The sequence below is a fragment of the Epinephelus moara genome, chromosome 17 (assembly GCF_006386435.1).
Source record: "Epinephelus moara isolate mb chromosome 17, YSFRI_EMoa_1.0, whole genome shotgun sequence".
Lineage (NCBI taxonomy): Eukaryota > Metazoa > Chordata > Actinopteri > Perciformes > Serranidae > Epinephelus > Epinephelus moara.
This window is the reverse complement of record NC_065522.1, coordinates 24,253,396-24,280,642: the sequence shown is the minus strand read 5'-3', so window position 1 is coordinate 24,280,642 and position 27,247 is coordinate 24,253,396. Positions and strand designations below refer to the sequence as shown.

The 27,247-nt window shown below is 42.7% G+C and overlaps 2 protein-coding genes across 3 annotated transcripts in view; one reads left to right on the top strand and one right to left on the bottom strand.

Annotated features, from left to right (window-relative positions):
• Positions 1-14,912, top strand: part of cckar (cholecystokinin A receptor) — a 22,016-nt gene extending 7,104 nt beyond the window's left edge. The window contains exons 3-6 of one of the 2 annotated variants that reach the window (XR_007571487.1): positions 4,064-4,325; positions 4,828-4,955; positions 5,441-9,622; positions 9,871-14,912. Coding sequence is in view for 1 of the 2 variants with exons in the window: in XM_050067695.1 (XP_049923652.1) it covers positions 4,064-4,325; positions 4,828-4,955; positions 5,441-6,039 (989 nt within the window). In the remaining variant the exon portion in view is untranslated. Of the gene's footprint in view, positions 1-4,063; positions 4,326-4,827; positions 4,956-5,440 lie in introns of both variants that reach the window. The other variant, XM_050067695.1, reaches the window with a different exon arrangement.
• Positions 14,913-15,758: 846 nt separating this feature from the next.
• The window catches only part of rbpjb (recombination signal binding protein for immunoglobulin kappa J region b), an 89,037-nt gene continuing 77,548 nt past the window's right edge, over positions 15,759-27,247 (bottom strand). Inside the window, exons 8-11 of the mRNA XM_050067690.1 lie at positions 24,811-24,951; positions 24,237-24,392; positions 24,049-24,152; positions 15,759-19,446 (exon numbers count right to left, since the gene is read on the bottom strand). Coding sequence (XP_049923647.1) covers positions 19,122-19,446; positions 24,049-24,152; positions 24,237-24,392; positions 24,811-24,951 — 726 coding nt within the window. The 3' untranslated portion in view covers positions 15,759-19,121. The remainder of the gene's footprint in view (positions 19,447-24,048; positions 24,153-24,236; positions 24,393-24,810; positions 24,952-27,247) is intronic.

Genomic DNA, 27,247 nt, shown 5'->3' with positions numbered 1-27,247 from the left:
GAAACAACAATAAAGTCCCAATGTCCTCAAACGAGACGATAATAAAGTCCCAATGTCCTCAAACGAAACAGCAATAAAGTCCCAATGTCCTCAAATGAAACAACAATAAAGTCCCAATGTCCTCAAACGAGACAACAATAAAGTCCCAATGCCCTCAAACGAGACGATAATAAAGTCCCAATGTCCTCAAACGAGACTCAAACGAGACGATAATAAAGTCCCAATGTCCTCAAACGAGACGATAATAAAGTCCTCAAACGAGACGATAATAAAGTCCCAATGTCCTCAAACGAGACGATAATAAAGTCCCAATGTCCTCAAATGAAACAACAATAAAGTCCCAATGTCCTCAAACGAGACGATAATAAAGTCCCAATGTCCTCAAATGAAACAGCAATAAAGTCCCAATGTCCTCAAACAAGACAATAATAAAGTCCCAGTATCCTTAAACAAGTACTTCTTAATTAACAGCGTCTTATCTTGTTACTGTTGCAACAATTGGTCAAATTTGTTGCCATATCAAACTACAAACATTATTAATCTGAAATACACAAGTTTCAACCATAAAATGTGATCAGGTTTTGGACCTTGTCCACATTTGTGTCGGGATCGGCTGCAGACTGACTTGGCAGAGATGGCTGCCATCTTGTTTTTACATGGATTAGTGTATTGTGCTCTTACTACCACTAGATGGCACAAAAAGTGTCCACGAACGAGGACAACAGGTCTAAGTTAAGTAGAATAAAGTAATAAGGTCAAGTAAACCCAAAATGTGATGTCCTCATATGAGGACTCAGTTTCTCGAGAGGATAAAACTGAGTTTGTGTTTGTTTGTGGCAGTGAATGGACCTCACCTTTTTTACAAGCAGGAAATTTGACAATTTTTATGTCAATTCCTGAGTTAAATTACTTCCAAATTACCTCTCAAACAATCAGCAGCAGAGACCACAAACAGTCAATCAGATCAGGCATTTGAAACAACGCTCCCTCGGCTTTAATTTGCGTGTGAGTTTGATTAACTCCTGGAGTTTCTTCCCCTACCTCTCAGAAAGCCTCCGCTGGGAACGCTGTAATAAGGTGCAGTCATTACAGATGGCGCACCTTTACTAATATTTCACTCTCATCCAATTACAGGTCCGCTAGGAAATCTGATTTTCTTTTTTTCTCCTCACTTCCTGTTGCTCCTTCAAGTAAGATCGGAGCGCTGTCATCCAGGGTTATTACCTCATTTGTCCCCTCTGTTTATCTGTTTATGTGTCGCTCCTTGTGGATTGTACAAGGAATAATTTGAGTGTATTTATATTTGTTCTTGTGAGTGTGTTAACGCTGATCGTGTAACGGATAGTGCAGGATGTGCTCTGTGGCCGCTCAGCAGTTTAATGTGACGAAAAATTAATGTGCCATAGCATCACTCGCAGTGAAGTACATGATCTGAGGATGCTGACCATTCTGGGTGTCACACAGCCTGTGGCAGAGGGAGGAAAAACTGAACCAAGGCGGAGGCACATTTTGATGGTTAAAGGAAGAGTTACATTGCTTTTTTTTCTGAGAATTTGCTGAGAAGTTTGATGCTACTCTCAAGTAGGGTTGTATGGGGTACTTATCCATAGACAGTATATTACACACAGCCGATGTATCTACTGCTGTGGAGGGGTCAGCAATAAAACATATTTTAGCCTCCTAAAAAACAACCCCACCTAAAAAAAATCAATATCAGTTCAAGTGTGCGCTATATTGAGAGTAGTTTCACTGCTTTACCTAAATGTCAGACATTGATTTTCAATGGGAAAACCAAGGTGTTACATCGCTCTCTTCAATGCCAGACTCCATTGAGAAAAACAGCGATTTAACATCACTAAACGTAGGAGCTGCCTGGTCTATTACTGCCTCGGACACTTATTTTGTTTGTGTTATTGTGTGACTGTGGCATTTAGAACAGTAAGTTCAGATTCACCAAAGTCACACTATAACAAAAAGTAACTAACTTATCGAAGTAGCCGTAGACCAGCAGCTCCTGTGTTCAGTGTGCTAAAATTACTGTTTTTTTCAATGGAGTCTGGTGGCTTTGATAATGGGGAACTGAAGCCATTAACAGCTTTCTTGTTTGAACAAGCTGTCTGACAGAAAGGTAAAGCAGTGGAAATACTCCCAATATAGCATACACTTCAATGGATATTGATTTTTTTTTAGGTAGTTAAAATACATTTTGTTGCTGACCCCGCCCACAGCAGTACATTTCTTTGCTTCCGTGTCAGTACTTCAGCCTGCTTCTCCAAACTGACGGCATGCTGACTGACATCTACTTCACACAATACACTGACTATGGATAAGTACCCCATACAACCCCACTTCAAAATATCCTAACTATCACTTTAAGTACGAGGCAGCAGCCTTTTTTATGTTGTTCCCCGTGTTTCAGTCTTTATGCTAAGCTAAGCTAACCATCCTCTGGCTGTAACTCCATATTTACTGTACTGACATGAGAGTAAAAACTTGTACTTCCCAAGAGGTTACCTCCAGGTCTTTAAAGTGAAGTCAGTGTGGAAGTGTCTTAAACCTGTATTATTTCTAATGGCCAGCAGGGGGTGATTGAGAAAATGATACCACTTCTCTTCTTCAATCTTGATTTACTACGTCAGTTAGCATTTTGCTAATGAGTTTATGACCTCAGTCTCTAGTTTCAAGTCTTCCTCAAAACAGTATGATGTTCATTTCAAGATTTTTGGTCCCATTTATAGAGTAGCTGTACGAACAGTATTAAAGTAAATCCCACAATATTAAAATACACAATGTAGCAGGGTATGATTTAGGGCGTGGTTAGTTGTGATTGACAAGTCGCTACCATAATGGTATCCTTGGGTTCTCAGTCCCCATGCTGCTCTATAGCTCCAACCAGTCTTCAAAATATGGTCACTTCTGGCTCCAAGAAACCAAGATGGCCACGGCCAAAATGCCAAACTTTAAAATGGTAGTCCACAAACCATTGGGTGACATCATGGTGGCTACTTTTTTTATACAGTACCACCCAGTCAAACACCATTACAGACCAAGTACACTCCCCACCCCAATCAGATTTGGATCTGAGGAATTCGGAGGCCAGATCGATGCCTTGAGCTCTTTGTCATCTTTCTTTCCTGAACAGTTTTTATGGTGTGGCATGGTACATTGTCCTGCTGTCAGGGAGTGCTGTTGCCATGAGGGGGGTTACTTGCTCTGGAAGACCGTTGGGTGGGTGTTGTGTGTCAAGTGGCATCCACATGAATGCCCGGGTCCCGAGGTTTCCCAGCAGAACACTACATTGAAACAAGGTGATCAGTGTCATTCACTTCACCAGCTGGTGGAGCCCAGTCTCACTCTGAAGTCGTTGAAGTACAGCACTTGGGCAGTGGCTTGCGGCATCAGAAACCAATGAACAAAGGCGTTCTTTAACATCAGCATGGTACATGGCCAGTTGTCGGTATAGTTTAACCATGCCTGGCGTTGTCAGGGGGGAACATGGCTGGACAAGGACAAAAGTTAAGGCAGCGAAAGTCCAACTGAGGCGGGTGGGAGGGGTGGTGGTTTTGTCCAACAAGCACCAACTTTCACCCGAGAGAGCAATGTTCGGGTCCTGTCAGATTCTTAAGCCAAACCCTGTTCTTTCTTTCCTAAACCTAACCATGTGTGTTTGTTGTTGATGGAAAAAAAAAGTCAATTTGCTGTGTTGTACCAACGTAGTGCCTTTATTTTGGAAGAGACTGTATGTAAATGTTAAATTTCCTGTAAAAATAGAAGTGTATCTTGAAAGAAGACAGCGCATGTAACAGGCAGAACTTGACACGACGTCCCAGAACGTCAACAACCAACGCACCCAGGGTACCTTGGGCGTCCTATGTGGACGTGGAAAGTCCATGACCAAGCACGTCAATATGTGACAAGGCCGGAGTGAGAATGTGCTGGCCAGTGGTTTTAATGTCTTAGCTGATTTTTGTTGTTCTAATGTTTCAGATTAACCTTTTTTAACAACCAATTGCCAACACTGAAACTAAAAAAGTCCATCATCTCTTAACTTTGATCTGTTCAGGTGTCTCAGTGAGTGTTTCCACGTTCAACTTGGTGGCCATCTCCCTGGAGCGCTACAGCGCCATTTGCAAACCGCTGACCTCCAGGGCGTGGCAGACGAAATCCCACGCTGCCAAGGTCATCACCGCCACCTGGGTCATGTCCTTCATCCTAATGCTACCCTACCCAATTTCTAGCACCCTCAAGCCCTTCACTCGCCACAACAACAGCACCGGGCACATGTGCCGCACGGCGTGGCCCAACGACATCATCCTGCAGGCCTGGTGAGCTCAGTATAAGTGCATTAGGGAGAGCGTCGTACCTTTACTGTCCCAGCAGGGTGTCTTCACACTCAGATGCACTCAAGATTGTGTGGCAGCTAAAGTAGCCCGCTGCTAATTTCAGACGGCCCTTTTATTGATTTTCTCCGTCTGACGCTGCTGGTGAGAGACGACCACTTGGGGAAATCTTCTGGTGTCACACAGATCTGACCCTTCAAAATAAAATTTGCAATAATATAGTCAGTGTGTCAGGTAAATTTATACAGAATACCTTTGAAAAACAAAACATGTTGACCATGATAATGAAAAATAAAGATTAAACAATGTAGAGAACATACAAGGCTTATTACACATTAACAGTTGTGTTGTCATGGTGATATCAGTCCAGACTCAAAGGCAGGGATTATAATATCAGCAAAGCAATTTGGATCTGCTGTTGATTTAAATTAGATACACTGAAAGCTCATTTTACGTCCACTTACTCCAGCTAATTTGTCCCCTGTAGGTATGTGTCCCTGTTGTTGCTGCTGTTCCTCATCCCCGGGATCATCATGATGACAGCCTACGGACTCATCTGCCTGGAGCTGTACCGGGGAATCACGTTTGAGATGTCCAGCAGGAAATCTGACAGAGGTGTGGAAATAAAACATAGCAACATCAGCGTTATTTAATATCTTAATGATTGTCGATGAATTCTATGGAAAGACAAAAAACTTACAATGTCTTCATCCATCTCAGGTGCACTCTGCTCCCACTGGTTTCTACTGAAGACATAAATCTTTAAAGACACATAAGTCTAAATTTACATATTCAAAAAAGCTGGTTTTATCTGGGCTGCTATGAGAACATGAGCCAACTCTTGGCAATTACGCAGCTTTGTAACAAAATGAGTCCCTGATTCAGACCAAAGCAAGACAACTCTAGGTCTGAAAGCACCCTCAGAGTTTCAACAGTTTGGTCGGACTTTGTGTCTTCCTGCCCTGCTGTTAGGAGATAGGTTGCTTGTAGGTGAAACGCTGCTCCCCATTAGTTTGGCCAGGTATTACACATCGCAAAGTCAATAAGGCTTTTATGCTCCTGATAAAACAACACTCTTTTCATATTCTCTCCCCTGACAGATAGACAGTCCAGCACTGGCAGCATCAAGCCCAGCGACAGTGACGGCTGTTACCTGCAGCCGTCTAAAAAGAAGAGCTTCTCACTGAGCACAGGAAACCCCAGCACCAAGTCCATGATGGGCCGTGTGTGCGGCACCAACTCGTCATCCAACCTGATGGCCAAGAAGCGCGTGATCCGCATGCTCCTGGTCATCGTCTTCCTCTTCTTCGTGTGCTGGACTCCCGTCTTTGTGGTCAACGCGTGGCAGGCTTTCGACCAGCGCTCGGCCTACCGCCTCACCGGCGCGCCCATCTCCTTCATCCACCTGCTGTCCTACACCTCGGCCTGCGTCAACCCCATCATTTACTGCTTCATGAACAAGCGCTTCCGCCAGGGCATGCTGGCCACGTTCACCTGCTGCAGCTGCTTGAGGAGGGACGGCGGAGTGAGCGGCGGCTTGGGGAGGTCAACTGGAAGCAGGATGAATAGAGGGGAAATGGGCAGAATGAGAGCGGGGCCAAAGAACAATGAGCAGAATGGTCATACCCCGCCAAACGGAGCCAGCACACGCTTCACCTACACCGGCATCCGTGCATCAGCCTGGAGCGAGCTGACTTAAACTGGATGGATATGTGCGAGAGTGTGTGTGTGAGTGTGTGTAAGAGCTCTGGCCTGAGTACAAACACTTGAAGGGAATCTGCAGTGTGTTGTTTCAACATAAAGCCCTCACAGTGCTTATAGGACTAGTTTATGAGCAGCTTTAGCTCGGAGTGTGACATGACACAGGTTCTACATTTAATGACTGTGGAGCAGAAAGGTACATTCAGTGCTCTCACAGAGCAGGATGTTTCCCTAAAGCTCACGGGGTGGCTGACTGATGCCTGATCATGTAAAACCTTGAAGGACCTAAAGTCTGACATAGGAAGACTTTGAGTGTTTCTATGAAGCAGAAACCCAATTAACATAGTTTGCTACCATCTTAAAACACATTACAGCGGCCAAATAGTCTCTCCATACCTTTCAGTGTTTTGCACCAGATGAGACATTTCCAAAACCACAATCTTTTTTTATATTAAAGGGTTAATTGGAAGCAGACAACCAATTACCAGAAGAAAAGGAGTACAGTAAATATATATACGTGCAGATACAGAGAGCATTGTAGGTTCACAGCATGACTTCAGAACTTCTTTCCTCATTACCCTTATTTAACAAGTGCGTACCCTATAAAGTTCTCTACATCATGAAAAAGGAATGTGTAACAAAGGTATACATTATCAAACTGGGAGACGTTCCAATTAAGTTAGTTAGGAGACCAGGCATCCTTTAGGGGCTCTATTAATTTGGCAACACCCAAAAATATGGCTGCAACTGTCGCACATATGGAATTCACTTCGACCACTCCTTCATAAGTCTGTTCATTCGTAGGCGAAGTGAGAAGGTATTTCTTTGCATTATGTATATTTCATTAACGATATCTGTCCAGCAGCCAATATCTTGTGATGGTTTTCCTACCGGCAGATATCAGAACACCAAAGAAGTATTCGTTAAAGTGTCCAAGTTGAAATTCAGCTTTCAAATCAAATCAAATCAAATCAAATCAAATCAAATCAAATCAAAACCAGAGTCGACCAAAGTGCTGTACAGTAAAATAAAATAAGTAAAATAACATGGTAACAGCAAAACACCAGAGAAATAACAAACCCAAAGACATGCGCAAGAAAAACGGAAAAAAAGGGAAAGTAAAGCACAGAAAAGTCTGAAAATAAAATAATGAAAGACTTAAGGACAATCAAAGGCCTCAGAAAACATGTGGGTCTTCAGCCTAGATTTCAATGTGTCTACAGAGGGGGAGCACTTATTGGAAAGGGGAAGCTGTTCCAAAGCTTTGGGCCGACTACTGCGAATGTACCACCAGCCTTCACCACTCATCGGTCGCCCAGCTTTTCCTAAAATAAAAGTATTAAATAGGCATTTTAATGGTAGAAATGCCCTCCAGTATATTGTGCATCTTAGACCAGAACTGTCTTACTACAGGGTACTCCCAAAATATATGCCAGCGATTTGCATCCTGGCTCCCGCACAATCTCCAGCACTTGGGATCCTCTCATGTAGCGCGGTAGTGCTTTCTGCTCTGGGGTATTGAAGAGTCTAATTAGACATTTCCAACCAAATTCTCTTCAACTAGTGCACTTCCATTGAAAGCTGCAATAACTATACCATTCCTCCCTTGAAATTAAGGTGGAATAGGATTTCTTTGACCTAAACCCCTTATATAGTCTGGATATAATACCTTTGTTTAATTCTGACAAGTAGGATCCTAAAACTACTTTCAGCCTTGGGTCATCCAGACCTGAGGGGTGATTTTTAACATATTGATTAAAGAAGTGTTGTAGTTCTAGATACCTATAAAAATCTTGCTTTTCCAAAGTGTATGGATAAGGGTTAATTACCCTAGATATAGAGACGGAGACGGAGGGAGCCTTTCATCCGTTGTCTGCATTCATTTCGTCCATAGTTGGACACGTTACCTGAAGGCTTGCGGATACAAATGACACGGAGCAGTACCACCATAGATCCTAAAGGCAGTGTAGCGTAGCGTGAAGAGAATTCTCCGTCCACATGTCGGGATGTAACATCATATGGACGGACAGACCACCAATGTCTACAACGCTGCCTCTCTTTATATAGTATTGTGCAATAATACGACCTCCTCCGCTGTCGCCTCATTTGCTGTTGGGCAAAACTTTTGACTCTGTTCTTCAGTGCCATCATAAAGGACACGTGGAAGTATGAAGGCAGTGACGTTTACGTTTGAGATGGACGTATCTGGTCCGAGTTACTGCTCCATCTACATCCCAACCCTCACCTATGGTCATGAGCTCTGGGTAGTGACCGAAAGAATGAGATCACGGATACATGCGGCCAAAATGAGTTTCCAAAGAAGGGTGTCTGGGCTCAGCCTTAGAGATAGGGTGAGGAGCTCTGACATCCGGAGGGAGCTCGGAGTAGAGCTGCTGTTCCCTTGCGTCAAAAGGAGTCAGTTGAGGTGGTTCGGGCATCTGATCAGGATGCTTCCTGGGCCCCTCCTGTTAGAGGTGTCCCAGGCACGTCCCACTGGTAGGAGGCCCCGGGGCAGAGCCAGAACATGCTGGAGGGATTACATATCTTGTCTTACCTGGGAACGCCTTGGGGTCCCCCAGGAGGAGCTAGAAAGCGTTGCTGGAGAGAGGGATGTCTGGGGTGCTTTGCTTGGCCCTCTGCCCCCCATAGCCTCGCTTCGGATAAGCGGATGAAAATGGATAAAAGGATGGATGTATCTATTTTGTATGTAAAGAAAGTATAAAAGAGCCTTAAGACTGCATGATAGGATCAGTTCGTCCATATTACAAAAAATTATGTATATTTTCTTTCTCCTAACAAAAAAAGATTACATCAAGGTATGCTTCATCTAAGTTGGAATAAAAAACACTAATGACGCTTTTCAAGTACTCAACCTTGGTGATATGTCTCCATAACTACATACGCTGTCAAAAGAATCTCACCTGAAGGGCAACTCATTGTACCTGTTCCGAAGCCTTTGAACGTATCTCATCTTTACCAGCATATTGAGTTTGTCTAGTTGCCATGGGAATCGTCCAAGGTCGAGCATGAACTTTAAAACTCATCTTTCAAACCAACATGAACAAGAACTCCTACATGTTATGATCTACATCTCCAATGGCAACTGGCGAACTCCATGTGCCAGTGAAAATTGATTTAGATCAAAAGCTCTTGAATAGCTCCGCTCCAAGGTCGAGACTGAACTTTGAAACTCAACCATGTCAGTGTTTTTGGAAGTTAAGCTCCTTAACTTCAAACTGTGTATAAGTTACAGGATGTTAGATGACACTCTGCCATATTTCAAAGCTTAGGTTTTAGTTTGTTGCCAGCGGGAGAAACACTACTGTGCATATTCAGTGGTTTGTAGAAGTAGACGGAGAATCTAGAAAGTTTTTGGGGCCTATGCACCAGACGAGCGACATTGGAATGAATAGATGCCATTTTGGGACTGATTGCACAAAACACCGTAAGTTTTCTCCTTACGTATTTTGAGGAAACCTTAACTAGAACTTTAAGGAAAATTTTACCTTAAGACGTTTTGTGCAACCAATTTTATTTTGAGGAAACCTTAACCAGGATGTTAAGGAAGATCTTAACTTAAGGTATTTTATGCAACTGATTTTTTTTATTTAGGAAACCTTGACCAGGTCTTTTAGAAAGATCTTAACTCAAGGGTGTTTTGTGCAGCTCAATTTTATTTTGATGAAATCTTAACTAGGACTTAAAGGAAAATCTTAACAGAAGATGTTTTGTGCAACCAATTTTATTAATTTCTTAAGGAGATCTTAACTTAACTGATTTTATTTTGAGAAAACCTTAACTAGGACTTTAAGGAAGATCTCAACTTAAGGGTGTTTTGTGCAACCTATTTTATTTTGAGGAAACCTTAACTAGGACTTTAAGGAAAATCATAACTTAAGGTTTTTTTGTACAACCAGCCCCAGGTATCTAGGTATTGTTATAAATCTTATAAAAAATAAATAATAATAAAATAAATAATTAAAAATAACTGGCTGCCTGGAAATCAGGAAAACACATAAAAATATTGTGTACCCAAAATAGCAGTGATATTATCTATCCATGATTTTAAGGGAATTGGCGAACATAAAAATTGACTGGTGTGGTCCTTTAAAAAACCCTCATCTTAGTAAATAGGCTTGTATTTGGCATCTTCAGCAGCGGCTGCCTGTCACACTGCAGTGTATCTGTACTCAGCAGCTTCAAAACAGTCCTCCGGTGCACAAACAGCCCTGCTCTCGTCCTTGACCTACTGTGTGTGTACCGTATGTGTGTTTATGTGTGTGTGTGCCTACAGGCGTTGTACTGAGTGTACTATGGGAACTGGAGAGGCCTTATCATTCAGTGGGACTTTGAACACCTGTATCCCTTCGTCTTCAAAGAGCGAATTCCCGGCATCACCCACCTGATTTCCACTCACTCATACTGTTAAATATAGCAGCGTTCATGTAGCAACTTATCCTGTTTTTTGTTTCCATATGTTTCAATGTTAATATTGTTGTAAAAAGTTGTGCGTTCAGGTTTGATGCATTGATGGAGATTTTGAAGTATATTGTTGTTTTGCATGATAATGTGCCTATTTTGACTTAAGTCCTGTTAAACCTGCACATAACTGAATGTAACCAGTGGTTTTATATACATCTGAAAGCGGTTTTAGGGACGGCATTGTGTTCTTTTTGTTATGTACAGACACACGAGCCATCTCTGAATAACGATCGTCTGGTTGACCATATAAAGACCTTGGGCGCCCAGTGTGCAAATGCGTCGGCTCAGGCTCGGGGAAGAGTAACATGGAGCTTTTAACGGCTTTAATAAAAGTGGATTTAAAGGACAGAGGGCATTAGGGCCCAGACAAGTGGCGGAAAGAAGAGGGGGGAATCTGCTGGGACTTCTTCCCAAGGATAAGAGCTCCATTTGGGCTTGGTAGACGCCCAAAGCCCTGGGAGATGCTTAAAGGGACAGCTCACCCCAAATCAAAAATATATTTTCTTCCTCTCACCTGTAGTGCTGATTATCAGTCTAGATTGTTTCAGTGTGTTGCAGAGTGTTGGAGATATCAGTCACAGAGATGTCTGCCTTCTCTCCAATGTAATGGAACTAGATGGCACTCAGCTTGTGGTGCTCAAGGTACCAAAACATGCATTTGAACAACTCAACAGCAATGTCTCTTTACAGAAATCATGACCTGGTTACTCAAGATAATCCACAGACCTTGTTGTGAGCAGTTTCATGCAGGAACTATTTTCTTTCTACTGAACTACACCCGCCAACCGTATAACAGCGCAGAAGGAAGTGTGCATCTACTCATGGATGAGAGGTTAGCCAGCTAGCTAGCTTTGTTAGGCTCAAGCTGGTACAAAATACTTCTGTAATGTAAACACTAAGCAATTGTTAGTTTATAAATCGCCGGTAGCGAAACATTTAGTGATAGCCCGCAGGCTGTATCCTCCAAAATAATTGGGATTGATTTCATCACTGTTGTTTGCTGTCAGTTTTCTTAGCTTTGCTAGCTTACTAACTTGCTAGTTAGCTAGTTAGCTGTGCTAAGATTGAGTTGGTACAAATTACTGTAAACACTTAACAATTGTTAGTTTGCCCATCTTGTTTCATCGAAGTCACAAATATTGGTTGGATGACTTAAAAATTTGACAAAAAGTGAGTTAAACCACGATTTTAAAGAAATTAATAGTTTTTTTCTTCTATTTTCTTCTTTGCTCATGGATGTGAGGCTCATGCTCACAACAATGCAAAAAGTAAACATTAATGGTGGCCTCCTCAGCTGAACTGCAATGTTAGCTAACTCAGCGGTGCTAGGTGAGCTAGCAGTAGGTAACTCCCTTTTTGTCAATTTTTTTGAATCATTTTACCAATATTTGTTACTTTGATAAAAACAAGTGGGGCAGGTCATTTGTACCAACTTGATCTTACAATCTAGCTTTTTATAACTGGTCTTAAAACATTTAGTGCTACCTCCTAGCTTGCTAGCTAGCTTGTAGGCTGTATCCCCCATAAGAACTGGGATTCACTTTGTTACTGTTGTCTGCTGTAATTTTTTTAATGTCTTCACAATTAAATCATAACGAACAGTAGTTTGTGCCTGAACCTGCTCTACATTGACAGTAGAGGAACAGATGCCTCTAAATAACCATTCTGGTCCCCCACGAGCCAGCTGCCAACCAAATCACTGCGCAAAAATGAGCGCACACCTCCTGCTAGCTCACCTAGCACCGTTGAGCTGGCGTTACAACTCAGCCGAGGAGGACGCCATTAATGTTTACATCTTGCACGGTCACGAGCCTCTTGTTCATGAGTAGATGCACGCTTCCTTCTGCACTGTGATGCGGTTGGCGGTTTGGTAAAAAGAAAATAGTTCCTGCATGAAACTGCTCACAACAAGGTCTGTGGATTATCTTGAGTAACTGGACCACACCCGGCAACTGTATCACCATGCAGAAGGAAGCGTGCATCTACTCATGGATGAGAGGCTAGCAAGCTAGCTAGCTCTCTAAGATCAAGTTGGTACAAATTTCTTATTCAAACACTTTCATCAAAGTCACAAATAATGGTTAGATGACTTAAAAATTGGACAAAAAGTGAGTTAAATCACACTTAAAATGGGTCATGAATTCGTTTCAAATGTATTTTTTGGCACTTTGAGCACCACAAACTGAGTGCCATCTAGTTCCATAATATTGAAGAGAAGGCAGACATCTCTACAGTCGTTATCGCCAACGCTCAGCAACTCCAAAACAATGTAGACTGATACACAGTACTACAGGTAAGAGGAAAAACATGTATTTTTGATTTTGGGGTGAACTGCCCCTTTTACAGTCACTGGACGGAGGAAAGAAACACAACTTATTCATTTGTACTCTTTCAGCTAAAGTGTAAAAAAAATGCTTCTGACGACGACGATTAAAGAAACAATAAAACACCAAGTGAGATTTTATATCACTTTTTTATTTCTCATTTTTATGCCAATATTGCAAGTTTTTTTTTCTCGTTTTTTTCTTTTCTTCTTTTAATGACATACAGATTTGAGCATGATCTGGAGCTGCAATATGTACAAAAACAAAACTAACGTATGTTATAAAAAAACAAACAAAAAAAAACAAAAGAAAAACAAAAAAAAACAAAACCGTCCCCTTTGTTTTTGACGTTATTGCTAAAATGTTACAAACGGCACAGGTTTCTACCATCAGCAACCCTTTGAGCACTGAGTATACTACCACAATGACACCTCTGCTTACCATTTACTAGAATAATACACAGATACAGTGAGAGTGAAAGGACATGGAGGAGGAGGAGGAGGAGGAGGAAGAGGAGGAACGAAAAAAGTGATTCAACTGGAGCAAAGCTAAGCATAACAGGCTGTTAAAAACAAGAAGGTAAAAGGGAGGAAACTTCAAATGTACATACATGAACATGAAAGAGTGAGGATGAATGTGTGAGAGTAAAGAAAGGTTAGCGCTCTGTAGTGCAAACAGCCAAATAGTCTTAAGGAGAAAGTAAGGCTGAGTGCGACAGAGAAGGGCTCCACACTCCTTTTTTTGTTTCTTCTTTTTCTAAAGTTATCTGTTTAAAGCTGCCTCTCACTCTGCCCTGTTTTGTTTAGCAGTGCATGAAAACTACATTATAAAAGACATTTGGCATATTAGAGGATACATACATTGTTCAGAGCTCATTATAAAAAAAACAAACAAACACAAGAACAGCTGCTTTTGGAAGAGTAAAAACAAATATGACCAGACACACAAAGAGAACCGGTTATTTTTCTGTAAAAGCATCGCTAATGATTCTTTTCTTTCCTCTCTGAAAGCTTTGTCGCCAGGTTAATGCAGCGTGCGATTCTAAGAAGGCATGTAACATTTTCTTTTTGACCCCTTTTGATAGCTCGTTACGAGTGAGACATCCTCCCGAAAACTGTAAACCAGCTCAGATTGTCAAGGCGACACATTTTTTGAAAAAGCATGCATCACCCCCTTTATTAGTTTGAGCGGATGTGACAAAAGCTGCTCTGTTCAGACTCGCGTGAGGAGATGAAGAGGAGCCAGGGGTGGTTAGCCGTAAGAGGCGACTCAGCATGTAAACAAAAACCCAAAAATATCCAAGCTCAAGGGAGGAAGAGGAGGAGGAGGGAGGGGAGAGGAAGAGGAAGAGGAAGGGTGATGCTAATGCAGAGGCTATGTTAAAAACTCGCTGAATTTTTAGAGCTAGTAGAAAAAACACTCAAGTTAAAAATCTACAGTTAAGATTTTGTGACCTCCATCCTGCAGAGTAAAGGGTTTCAGGGGTTGACCTGCAGCTCGTGAAGGAGCGCGTGATATTTTGACGCTACACTGCCGCCGCCGCTGCACCTACAACTCCTCAACGTTTTCCAGGATGGACAGGAAGTGGCCTCTTTTTTAAAAAACTCCCAGGCCAACCTAGGCAGCACGGGCAATAATAATGCACTTTTTTTTTATTCTGACATAAGACAAGGGGAGACTTTGTACCAATAATTTAAAAAATATCAATATTACAATATAAAACATTTAACATTAATGACCGACAGGTGGGCGAGGGTGGCGAAATGCGGGGGCATAACTTAAATCTTTTTCTTTACATCGAAGGGGGTGCAATCCTTTTTTGTTCCTATTTCAAAGGTTTGTAAAAATTCTTCATTAATAAGCAGACATTCAAGTTATTTTCTTTTTAATTTCCCCGGAAGTGTTTACAGTCGTACTGTAATACTAAGATCACACGTATTGCCTTTGAATGTTTTCTCCACGATTATTATTATCATCAGACATTTGGATCCTGGTGGAAGACAGATAAAACCCCGTGAATCTCAAGTTTGTTTTTTTGGAGAGAAGTTTGAACACTTTGAAATGGAGCGAGTCTGACTCAATATTCCATTACAGCAACTACACACACACACACACACATACACACACACACACGTATTTGCTGGCTGGTGAACTAGTGCTCAGGCGGACAGATAAACCATGAAATGACCTGTACAATATTGCTGTTCTGTTTGGAAAATGCACATCTTCAATAATACACATTTAGAAGGCCTTTATACTCCTACAGGAGACGCGGTCGGCATGAACACGGATGAGTGCAACTACTCGGACAGTGACAACGTACACACGCTTTGTTTCTGCAAAGATAATAAACCACAGGAGATATATTTATTTTTTTTGTTTTAAAAAGAAGGCTGAAAAAGGGAGCTTACAGCGCTCGTGAGACATTGTACCAAAAGTGAGAAGGTGCTGGGCACCGCATGAGAATAAAAAACGGGCTTTATTGTACTTGTACACCAAATGAGAACAGGTGAAGGCTGAGTAAATCCTTCTGAAGGCTGCTTTTTGCATGACAGGGTGGATCTGGAGCCGCAGCGACGAGCCCGAGGACAGCAGAGCTCCTGTGATAAGAAGCGAGGCATCAGCTTGTCTTTGTGCTACGCACAGGTTCTTCCAACGTGAGTAAACAGCAGAGAAGAAAAGGTGAAGGTTTTTTTTGTTTTTTTTTTATGGAATTGAAGTTATCGGTAAGGCCACATCAAATTGTAAAGTGTTTTTTTTTGTCTTTTTTTTTTGGAGAACCACTGGAGTTAAATGCCACCAGAACTACAGCACACACTGGAAGACACCTCGCTAGGTGCAGCTTTGACAGACGAAGTTTCACTACATTACGGCTACGTTCACATCACCAGCAACTGAGGCTCAAATCTGATTTCTTTTAGCTCTCAAGTCACACAGATCGGATATTTCCAGAGTGGTGTGGACGCAGAAATCCTTTTTCTTCCACTCGGATCTGGGCCACTTTCTTATGTGCTCCTAGATCCGATCACTGGCGACCGCTGCGAGAACGGTCACCATCAGAACTCGTGTATTTCTCTTCATACATCCATGTTTTTCCATGTCATTCTTCACCATGTAGAGTCAGAGCGGTCCATTAAACCCAAGTCCCCCGAAAACAGCACCAGGCTTTGAAGCCAATTTTACATAGCAGCGAAACATGGAAGTACAACTTCTGGGTCCACTAGGTGACGCCACTGGGCCCAGAAAGACTTTTTCCCATAGACTTACATTGGGAGAGAGCTGTCTGTAAATCAGTGGATAATTTTTTTGAGCACCACAACCCCTTTGGACTTTGATCCATTCGGTCCGATAACATCTCGAAAGTCTAGACGAGCCTCACGATTGAATTTTCATCCCCATTCAAGTTAGCGTTGCGCTAAACCAGAAGCTAGCTGCTCAGCCGGTGGAGGTCTCTAGGGTACCCACAGTATGGAAGATCCAGGTATTTTCATACAGCAGAAACATCAAGCTTTCTTGGCTTCATGCACTACTGACGAACTTTCATAGGAATGAACAGGGCCCCGCCTCAAACGCTGTATCCAGGTCTCTTTATACATCCAGGGCGGTAGGATTGCCAATAGAGCCCAACTGCCAAGTATTTTCATGCCGTGACGGCGCTGTTATGAGGCACCGAGAGAGATACTGGAAAATAGACCTGGACGTCCCAAAGCAGGGATACTCAACTTGCTTGGCCTACGGCCCACTTTTGTAAAAGGGCAGGAGTCCAGGGGCCAGTTAACGAACAAACAATAATATGTATCAGATAAAATGAATAAGCAAGTCAAATCCAGCCCCGCACGGGTCAGGTGTACACAGGGGTGTTTCTAGAATTTGAGGACAATTGGGGCTTAATCCGGACCTCAGCTGGGGGGTTTGGACATGGACTGTATAAAATAATGGACTTAGCTACCATCCATCCATCCACCCATTTTAATCCGCTTATCCGGGGCCGGGTCGCAGGGGCAGCAGGCAAAGCAAAGCCCCCCAGACGTCCCTCTCTCCAGCGATTCTTTCCAGCTCCTCCTGGGGGACCCCAAGGCGTTCCCAGGCCAGATGAGATATGTAATCCCTCCAGTGTGTTCTTGGTCTCCCCCGGGGCCTCCTACCAGTGGGACGTGCCTGGAACACCTTTAGCGGGAGTCGCCCAGGAGGCATCCTGATCAGATGCCCGAACCATCTCAACTGACCCCCTTCAACGCGAAGGAGCAGTGGCTCTACTCCGAGCTCCCTTCAGATGTCCGAACTCTTTACCCTATCTCTAAGGCTAAGCCCAGACACCCCACGCAGGAACTCATTTTGGCTGTAGCTACCATATCATCACCCACTGGTTTGTAGAGTGCCAGTCTGAAGCCTCCAGTTCAGCATGTAGCCATTGCCATCTTGAATTTACCCATACAGTTGTCACGGATGGTGAAATTAGCTATAGAGACTAAAACCATTTTTGTACCAGGCTGTCAACAAGTTTATTTCTTCTGTAAAGTTGGGCATTTTAACATGGTGGTCTATGGGGATTGACTCGCTTTGGAGCCAGCCTCTAGTGGTCATTAGAGGAACTGCAGTTTTGGCATTAGCCTATTTTTTTCAGCCCCTAAAAGTGGCTGTTTGGGTTTGGAAGAACTGTTCCTATCGTGACCCGACACTTCTGACTCTCCACAGATTTGCTAACAGAGCTAGCGGACCGAAAGCCGATTTGTATGACAGCCTGGTATTCCGAAAACAAATGGGCGTTGCTCCAAAACTACTCCACACTCTCCCAAACAGAAGCAACTGGCTAATTAGCATGCTGAATGACATCATCGGACGTTCCTGCTGCGGTAATCCTTTGGGAAAGTAAGCCTTCACGTCTACGTTTCGCAAATGTGACGTTTTTTGTCCAACGCACATGAATGTGAACAGTCCAGGCAGATAAATCGGATATGGAGAGACAACCGGACTTGAGCGCTGAGGCCCGTGATGTGAACGTAGCCTCTGATACGTTAACAGTGACCGATAGAGCAACAGATACAGGATATTAGATATGTGAGCGGTTTGACTGTGTACACAGTAAGAATATACAGTACTAAGGCTATCCTTTGAAGTCAACGACTACGCTTTGTTACATTAGTTTGACTTGTTTCTCGTAACCGTGGAAGTCTAGTTTTTCACGTATTCTGCAAAGTGTTGCTATGGCTCCATGTGAGATGTACTGATGTGTATACTTTCCGAAGGAGACATAGCGCACATAGAGTATTGCAGGCAAGGCAGAGGCGTTGCTTAAAGCTTTTCTTTTTAAAGACTTCATAAAAACCAATGATAAAACATAGGCCCTCTGAGGTTATTCCCCAATTTAAAAAAAACAAAACAAAACAAAAACAACCTTCGCTTATGTAAATAAACAACCCAGACTTCAGATTTTTTTTCCCAACAGAAGAAGCAAGAGTATAAAAAAAAAAAAATCAATCCAAAGATTGAAAAAGCAGGCGTTTGTTTGTAGTAAGGTCGTAATAACATACAGGTTGGGATTTTGGACCTCAAAGGGGGGAAAACAAAGCCCAAGCTCAGAGGAAGAATAGAAACTATTTGGTAACAAAAGTGTACTATATGTTTAATACAAAAAAGGTATGGAGAAAAATGTACCTTTACTAAAGCTTATACAAGATCCTTGGTCCATAAAAACTATGTTATCGTCACGTTTTTTATGTGTGTCCCTCTGCATCCTCCCTCCAACAACAATACATCCAGCCCCCTTTAGGAAACCACAAATCAATGCAAAATAACACAAAAGGAATAATTATAAAACAAGTGGTGGGAGGGGGAGGAGGAGGAGGAGGAGGAAGGGGAGCAGGGCGGCGCAAAAATATACTTTGAGGAGATTTTTTTATTTTGTGGATGTATTGTTGTTGTGGTTTCTCGCAGCCGTAGAAAGGTGCTGGTGCTCTGAGCCTGCAGGAACTTCACTCATTCCAAACACCAGAACTGGATAGGCAGGTCCCTAAAGTAACCACAGGAGAGGGGGGGGGCGTGTCAAGGAGCACTTATTCCCGTCGGCTTGTGATGTCACTCCTCCTTCAGATTTCCCCTGCTCCGTTTCTCCCACCAAATTTTTTTTTTTTTTCCATTTCAGCTTCTTTGTATCCAAAATTACGCAGCACTTTAGAGTGAGTCAGTCTTTGTTTATTATTTCCCATAGTCTTTATATACCTTGTGGTACATCTGCTCTCAAGGCATATACGTATTGAGTGGCCCCCTGTGTGCGTTAGGAGACCACGGCTGCGGCGGTGGAGGATGAGGATGTGACTCCCGCGCTGGAGGTGCTGTTGGGGCCATAGACGCCGGCGCCGGCCTCCTGGCTGTTGTTGCTGAGCAGGCTGGCGTTCCCGGCCCGCAGGATGGCCCCGGCGGCGCTGCAGTGTGGCCGCGGCCCGGGCTCCGGCGTGTAGGTGAAGGTCAGTGTGGTGGAATAGATGATGCCGTCGTTCCTAACCAGCGTGACGGGCACCTGGACGGGCTGCCGCACCCAGCGCCAGCCCTCGCGGAAGGCGGAGATGTCGGGCACCACGCACAGCATGCTCTCCGCACACCTGCGGATAGTTTGGAGGAAAAGAAACGACACATGTTAGAGTCATCAGATTTTTGTCTGTGCTTGACAAACTGATTGATTGATTTGTTAATTCACGTTTAAACTGACGATGTTAACGCTAGTAACCACCCTAACAAAACAAGTATTTTATAGGTGGACAGAAAATAAAATGGAGATACTTATCTTTACCAAATGCGTGACTTTTAACAGGACTTTTTACGGGTCATTGAACGCAGCATAGGCTGAACCCTTCATTTGTTTTTTTTCTCTTCCTTAGCAGCAGGAGTTTGTGAAGTTGTGGGGTTGACAACTGATCAGCTCCGATGAGATCAGATCAGAGGATTAGAGGAGCAGCTGCTGCACAGGCGAGTGAAAGCAAACTTTAAGAATCAGCGCAATGATCTATTAAGTTTCACTTTCACTGCGCCTGGCGTTCTGCTGCTCCGCCTGTGCCCAAAGTACGCTCTGCACTCTGAGAGTGTGGTGTAATGAATAACCGAACGGTGTTTATATAGATCCAGCTCCAAAAGTAGAAAATAAATATGTGAATGGACCGCAAGTGGCTTGCGAATGTAAAGTTTCCTGCTGTAGAGTGAGTGACCAACGGACAACTACTTGACAGATGGTGCCTCTCAAATTTGAGGAAGTATCCTTAAATGGCTGAATTTCAAGGAGGCTACGACATCGAATCCCACTGAGGGACTGTTCCAATGTCAAAGATGCCTCGAATTTGACCCAGGACCGAGTCCTTCCTTCAGAGAATTTTCAATGATGCATGTTTGTATCCTCAGGGGAAACAAAGTACCAACAATTCTTTGTGCATGATTTGCTGGAATTAAAGGCAGGGCTGCACCTGGACACTCCCTAGCCTGTTCCCGTGTGTGTTCACCAAATGCTGGGGGGTGTCTTGCCTAGCCTCTGTAGAACTCGACTTGGAAGGACCTGTCCTACCATTGAAGCATCCTTGACTTTGAGAAGCACTCGAGAGACAGCAAACTAACTTAACGACATGACCAAACGCAAGTATGACGCTGAATATGTTAACTGTGTGGACTTTAAACTAATGACTACGTAGAAATCTGGACGAGAGAGGGGGGGTGGCATGCAGCAGGGATTCCAACCCATGGCCCCCTGCTACAGTAAGGATACAGCTTTTGTAGACGGGACGCCAGCTCTACTAGGTGAGCTAGTAGGCGCTGCTCTGGGATGGTCAACTCAAGGCTTATTTCAGAATGAGTCAGGGACAGTCTGACGCTCTGCTGTCAATCGTTGGGCCGAACTATAGTTCGTAAAATGGTATAAAGTAGTTGGGGGTAAAATTCGTTTAGGTATGTGTTGCTGCTTGCCTAATAAGGAGACGTTGAAAGTGAGCTAACATTGACACAAACCATGAACACTACCAGAAGAAAACATCTACAATGTCTACAAGTTGAAAATAATAAAGGCTGTAAGTGTGCGGCACTGCAACCCTCCAGCTAGTTAAAAACAACAACACATTTGGTGTTTGCAAACAGAAATGATTCACGGCTTTATTTTTTAATACCTGGTCCAAACAGGCTTGAGGCCCCTTCTCATACACACGTTGTTAACCCAGGGTTGACCTTAGCCCTGGGCTATATGACTTACACCTCTACGGGCCCTGGGTCATATATCAATTTGAACATCCCTGAATTCTCGTGCTTACTTAACGTCATGTCACACTGTCAACTTTTAGCCCCGGGTTAACTCCACTTTCAGAGGCTAACCCTGCTCCAGAGTATAGCCAGTTAACCCTAGGCTAAACTCTTTTATGTGTCAGGATTGTGCCCGTGTGGACGCTGTCTGAGCCTCAGGCTAAAGGTCTGTGACGCTGCAGTGTTTCTCTGACAGCAGTCATTCATGTTCCCCCACTGTCTCCGACCTAATGCCTGCTGGGTGGCACTGATGGACACATAAAATATTGCCTGTCTGTGAATCACTTCGGCTCTTGAAAGGTTTTGGGATCACTCAGAGCAACATAACCTCTGCACAGGTCTCAAGAAGAAGGATGATACAACCTGACTCATGAGATTCAGACCATTAGACCTCCACAGGATCTGTCTGACTGGGAGCATTTTAAAAGCTTTTATTAATTCAAATGACACTAATGACTTATCCATATCTGCTTTATATTCATTAAACTTGAAGGCCATCATTTTCTGTGACTGTGATTCCTAATAAATCCTCAAATTAGTCATAATGGACAATTTGTATGCTGATGAAGAGAAAGAAATCCAGAGGATCTAATTTTGGGGCAAGAATTGGAAAGAGCACCGAGAGTGGTCTGGTGAGGAGTCAGGCAGTGTTTCTCGCTCAACAGAAAATCGGCGGGCTCCGCATCACTTCCACGATCAGTGAGAACCCAATTAAGTGGCATTCACATAGGCCCAAAAACCCCCTTAGCTCTGATAATCATAATCGCAATTATAACATTTCGAGGCCTGAAGTGAGCTTTTGCTGTTTTTTTTTTGGGGGGGGGGGGGGCTGTGGCTCAGAGGTAGAGCAGATCAACCGCTAACTGGAAGAGCTGCTTTTCAATCCTTTACAACAGTTACGAGGTATGAAAATATCAAAGTTATAGACGATTTCAACTGCAAAGCCTTCTTTTAGCACTGGTTTTACAGAGAAACAGACACACAGTGCAACGTACTAACTTATTTTAATTATCACACCGCGGTCCCTCTGCCGCTCCAAGACTACTTTGCAGTGAGGAGAGCGGACAGCTGTTCTGTAGACGTACCTTCAGTTAATGGCTGTAGCAACTTGAAATCCGTTTTTAGCAGTTTGTGAGCTGGCTAATTAGTTTCGGAGACTAGCTCACATCAAGCCCCCGGGAAGTGCGCCAATTTGACCAAACTGTGTAATTACAACTTCCAGGTCCATTACGTGATGCCCTGTGACCCAAAAAGACTTTTCCCCATAGACTAACATTGTGAAAGAAACCTCTGTAAATCAGTGGATACATTTTTTGAGCATCACAACCCCTCCAAAATGTCTCATTTCATTATCAGAATTTGATCCACTCGGTCCGACAACATTTCGTAAGTCTATAAGAGCCACATTTCATCCCCATTTAAGTTCGCGGAAGGCTAAACTGAAGGTTAGCTGCTCAGCTGGTGGAAGTCTCTAGTGTGCCTAATAATGCGGAAGATCCAGGTAATTTTATACCCAGGAAATCAAACTTCTTCAGCTTCATGCACCACTGGGCAGCTTTCATAGGAGTGACCAGGGCCCCACCTCCAACTCTGTCTCCAGCTCTCTTTATACAACTATGATTTAGACCAAGGCAAACGCGGAGTGATACTGTTACGTAGACATTGTTGCCATTGTAGACGGCTATCATATCATGGCTAACAATCAATTAGATTGTTTGGTTTTACCTATGTGTTTTTAAAAATTGTAGTTAAGTAAAAAACTTCAGGCATTAATTTTTATACTATATGAAAGAATTATGGTAAGTTGGTGACACACTCTCCGCCTGGATGACTAAACATGCTGTAGTTCAAGGTCTCTTTACTTCTAACTGGAAATTTTATAGCCAGGTAAAATATTGTTCACTAAAAAAAACAGTTATCGTGAAACTATGACAAAAAATAAATACTGAATTAAATTAGACTGACATGAAAACTAAGCTTGATGGACTAAAAAAAAGCTAAAACAAAACAACATGTGACTTTAAACTGACTTTTGTAAGCGACTATTATTCAATTTAAAATTCTTCTCAAAAGTAACAGTGGACAGAGGACAAAAACAATACAAAAGAACACAAACTTTAAATATCCAATACCATTTTAGGTCTACGCGTAAAAAGCCAACTAGGGACATGAGCTGAAAATTAGCAATGGCTATAAACTAAGTCAGTCCCGTAATGTATTGGAACTATGTTAAATTGCATCAATTAAAAAAATAATAAAATGACATAAAATAAACGTAAACTGACTGATACTGGATTTTCTAGGTATAGAAAGACAATATCTTGAAAAATATCGCTCATCGAGACGATATTAGATTTTCGATACCGCAGGGAAAAAAAAAACTGACATTAGGGGCATGAAGTTTAAAATTTGTATTAAAAGATGAATATAACAAGGCTATAACATGAAAGTGACAACTTTTGTCTTCTTGGTTAGTAGCAGAGGACAGCAGAATGACAGTAGTAAACTTTAACAATAAAAGTGAGCAAAAAAGCGCAGCTGTTAGCGGTGTATCGATACTGCGGAAAATGAGTACTGAACCAATATTTTTGACAAAACTCCACCTGAAAAGAAACGGCTGTTGTCATCGGCTGCTGCAGCTTGTTAACAGACGACCAAACAAAGTTATTACTACTTTTACTGAAAGATCTGCACCTCTTCCACCTCTGCGTTAGCTTAAAATCAGGTGTGGACACCCTGAAATAAAAGCTTATTTCAGGTCGGGACTGTGGGTCGTTAAGCGAAGGCTATTTCTTGATCTCAACAACGAGTCTCTCCCCCAGTGTGGAATTGTACATCGAAAATAATTGGGGTGGTATTTTTTGATGCACGCTGTTCGCCGGCGGTGTGTTTTGGCCTTAAGTGACCTTTAGGAAAGGTGAAAGACGCACCTGTACATGGTCTCGGCCTCAACGTCTCCGAACCAGACCCGCAGATTTGGAGTGAAGTTCTGTCCTGTCAGCTCGAGCATGGCGACGTCGCCTCCACCGTTTAGCTGTAGTCAGAGAAGATAATTTAAGAAAACTAAACCTCCACTGTGACCAGATTCATGCTCAGGGACTGTGTCCTCAGTGTGTACCTGTAAGCTCTCTACCACAGGCACGGGGGTGACAGGCGAGTGGACAGGGCCCATGCCCTCGTAGAAAGTGTATTCAGCCTTGTCTGTGCTGATGATTGTCCAGGAGGCGCCGTCGTTGATCATCTCCTTGTTTGGTTCCTTTGGGCATGGAGTGGCCTGGCAGAGGGGGAGACATCACCTTAATGCACCTCAGAGGCAGAGATAACCACCAAGAACTGCGCCTAATCACGACTACTCTCCTCGAGACTTCAATCAAACGTCCCTCTTTGTCTTTACGACCATCTAAATAAGTAAAAACACTGTACTGAAGAGGACTGCACTCTCCTCTTCAAAGAAAAGACGGCATCCTGACCTAAAATATCCCCAGGCTGCACAATAAAGACGAAGAATAGAGGCAGGATTGTGCTCAAATTCACTTCCATTTCAGTCCAATCAAAAGGTACAGAGATCACTCCCCATTTCTGAAGCAATCATCCTCAATCATCTGTGACCTGTAAGTGACCTCCACTCTGGATTGATGTCTGCGAGTGAAAAGCCGTCGGATGGAAAAAGAAAAAAAGTGTGAGACGCTCACTTGAAACTGGATGATCCTTTCTTGGGAAAGGCACAGGTACATGCGTTCTGTGTCCTTCAGATAGAAGGCACACTTGTGGAGCTGGGAGACGGGGTCGTCGGCGTCGAGCAGCGCCGTCTGCTTGTCCACTTTACGGATGATCTGACAAGAAAAAAAGAAAGAAAGAGACGGATTAGAGGATGATAGATGGGAAGATGGAAGTGTATATATAAATATAGATAGATAAGAAAGTTGCATGATTTGAAAGGAAGTAAGAGGGGAAAGAAAAAAGACATAAGCAGGAAAGTAGGATGGACAGACAGTAGGGAGATGAAAAGAAAGCCTAAACCAAAAGCAAAAACATTTCTGGACAAACAAGTTCTTTATTTTTTATTTTGGTGTCTGATATTAAGGACTATTTCAACTTTTTGGGAAACACATTGATTTTCTTTCTTGCCAAGAGTTAGATAAGATGAGGACTGACACCATACTTACATCTGTCTCTTTAAGTCTTCATATTCTTATATCAAACGTTGGTAAACTTACGTAAGCTAGTACCGACTTATCTCAAGCAATAATATCACGACACCCACCCATCAATCAGCCTGCAACTTTTAGCTGCATGTAGCTGAGATTAAGTTAGATAGCTGGTAAGAGCATGGTACATTGGTGTGTCTTCAGATGTTCGTCGTCTCAAACCTTGTTCCATGTCCCCAAAATACCTTGATTTTGGGCCCACTGGCTAGAATCTAATCACTACTGCAAGCATTTACATTACATACACAGCTACATGTAGCTACATGCTAACGTCGCTGTTGTTGATTCTCCCCGATTTTGGGTCATACTACTGCCGGAACATGTCCTGTTGTTTTCAGATGCTTTAAGTTTTGATATTTATACGTAGAAAGTGCAACTATTATCCCCGGCAGCAACTACACTGCTATACCAAGCTACATGCTAACGTCAAGGAAACATGTAATCTTGGTAGTTAATTCCTCATTGAGATTTCTCGTTGTGTTCCTGCTGGACGTGTCAGGTTGTGAAGATTTTGGTTTAGAAGCTTTTATTGGTGATTTTTTCCACAGTAGTTACTTTTAGCCCAGTTGACCGTCTTGAACCTTGTTCCTTTTCCCAAAATACCTTGATTTTGGGCCCACTGGCTAGAATCTAATCACTATTGCATTTACAGCATAGCATTGTATAGCATTTACATTACATACACTGCTACATGTAGCTATATGCTAACGTCAGGGGAAAATGTAATCTTGGTTGCTGTTGTTGATTCTCCCTGATTTTGGATCATATTACTGCTTGAACATGTCTAGTTGTTTTTCGAATCTTTAAGTGTTGATATTTGGTAGTAGAAAGTGCAACTTTTCTCCCAGGCAGCAACTAACTTACACTGCTACACCAAGCTACATGCTAACGTCAAGGAAACATGTAATCTTGGTTGTTAATTCCTCGTCGGGATTTCTCGTTGTGTTCCTGCTGGAACATATCCAGTTGTAAAGATTTTAGTTTAGAAGCTTTTAATGGTGATTTTTCATAGTAGTTACTTTTAGCCACATATAGCTGAGATTACGTGAGCTAGCTAGTAACCGTATGGTACGTCGGTGTGTCTTTAAGGGTTTACCGTCTTGAACCTTGTTCCATTTCCCCAAAATACCTTGATTATGGGCTTGCTGGCTAGAATCTATTCACTTTTGCAAGCATTTACATTACATACACAGCTACATGTAGCTACATGCTAACGTCAGGGAAACATGTAATCTTGGCTGCTGTTGTTGATTCTCCCTGATTTTGGATCATATTACTGCCGGAACATGTCCAGTTATTTTTAGAAGCTTTAACGTTATGTGTTGATATTTAGACGTAGAAAGTGCAACTATTCTCCCCTGCAGCAACTACACTGCTACACCAAGCTACATGCTAACATCAAGGAAACATGTAATCTTGGTCAATTCCTCGTCAAGTTTTCTCGTTGTATTCCTACTGGAACATTTCCAGATTTTCTTTTAGAAGCTTTTATTGGTGATTTTTCACAGTAGTTACTTTTAGCCACATATGGCTGAGATTACGTTAGCTAGCTAGTAACAGCATGGTACGTTGGTATGTCTTTGGGTGTTCACCGTCTCAAACCTTTTTCCATTTCCCAAAATTCCTTGACTATGGGTCCGTTGGCTAGAATCTATTCACTTGAGGAAGTGTTATCTGTGACAGCTCCATACTGTGTTACAGGCATTTTACAGTGTTGTTTCAGCAGCTAACGTTACATGGAGCATACGATAGGCTTCATCTCTCTCTCATCCCCACAGATACCGCTATCACGTAGTGTTGCACGGTATACCGGTACTAAAATAGTACCGTGGTACTAGAGTATTCCAAACGGTACTATACTGCATTTGGAAAATACTGGTACTTTTTAAATTGATTCAATTCATTCATTTATTTAATTCAT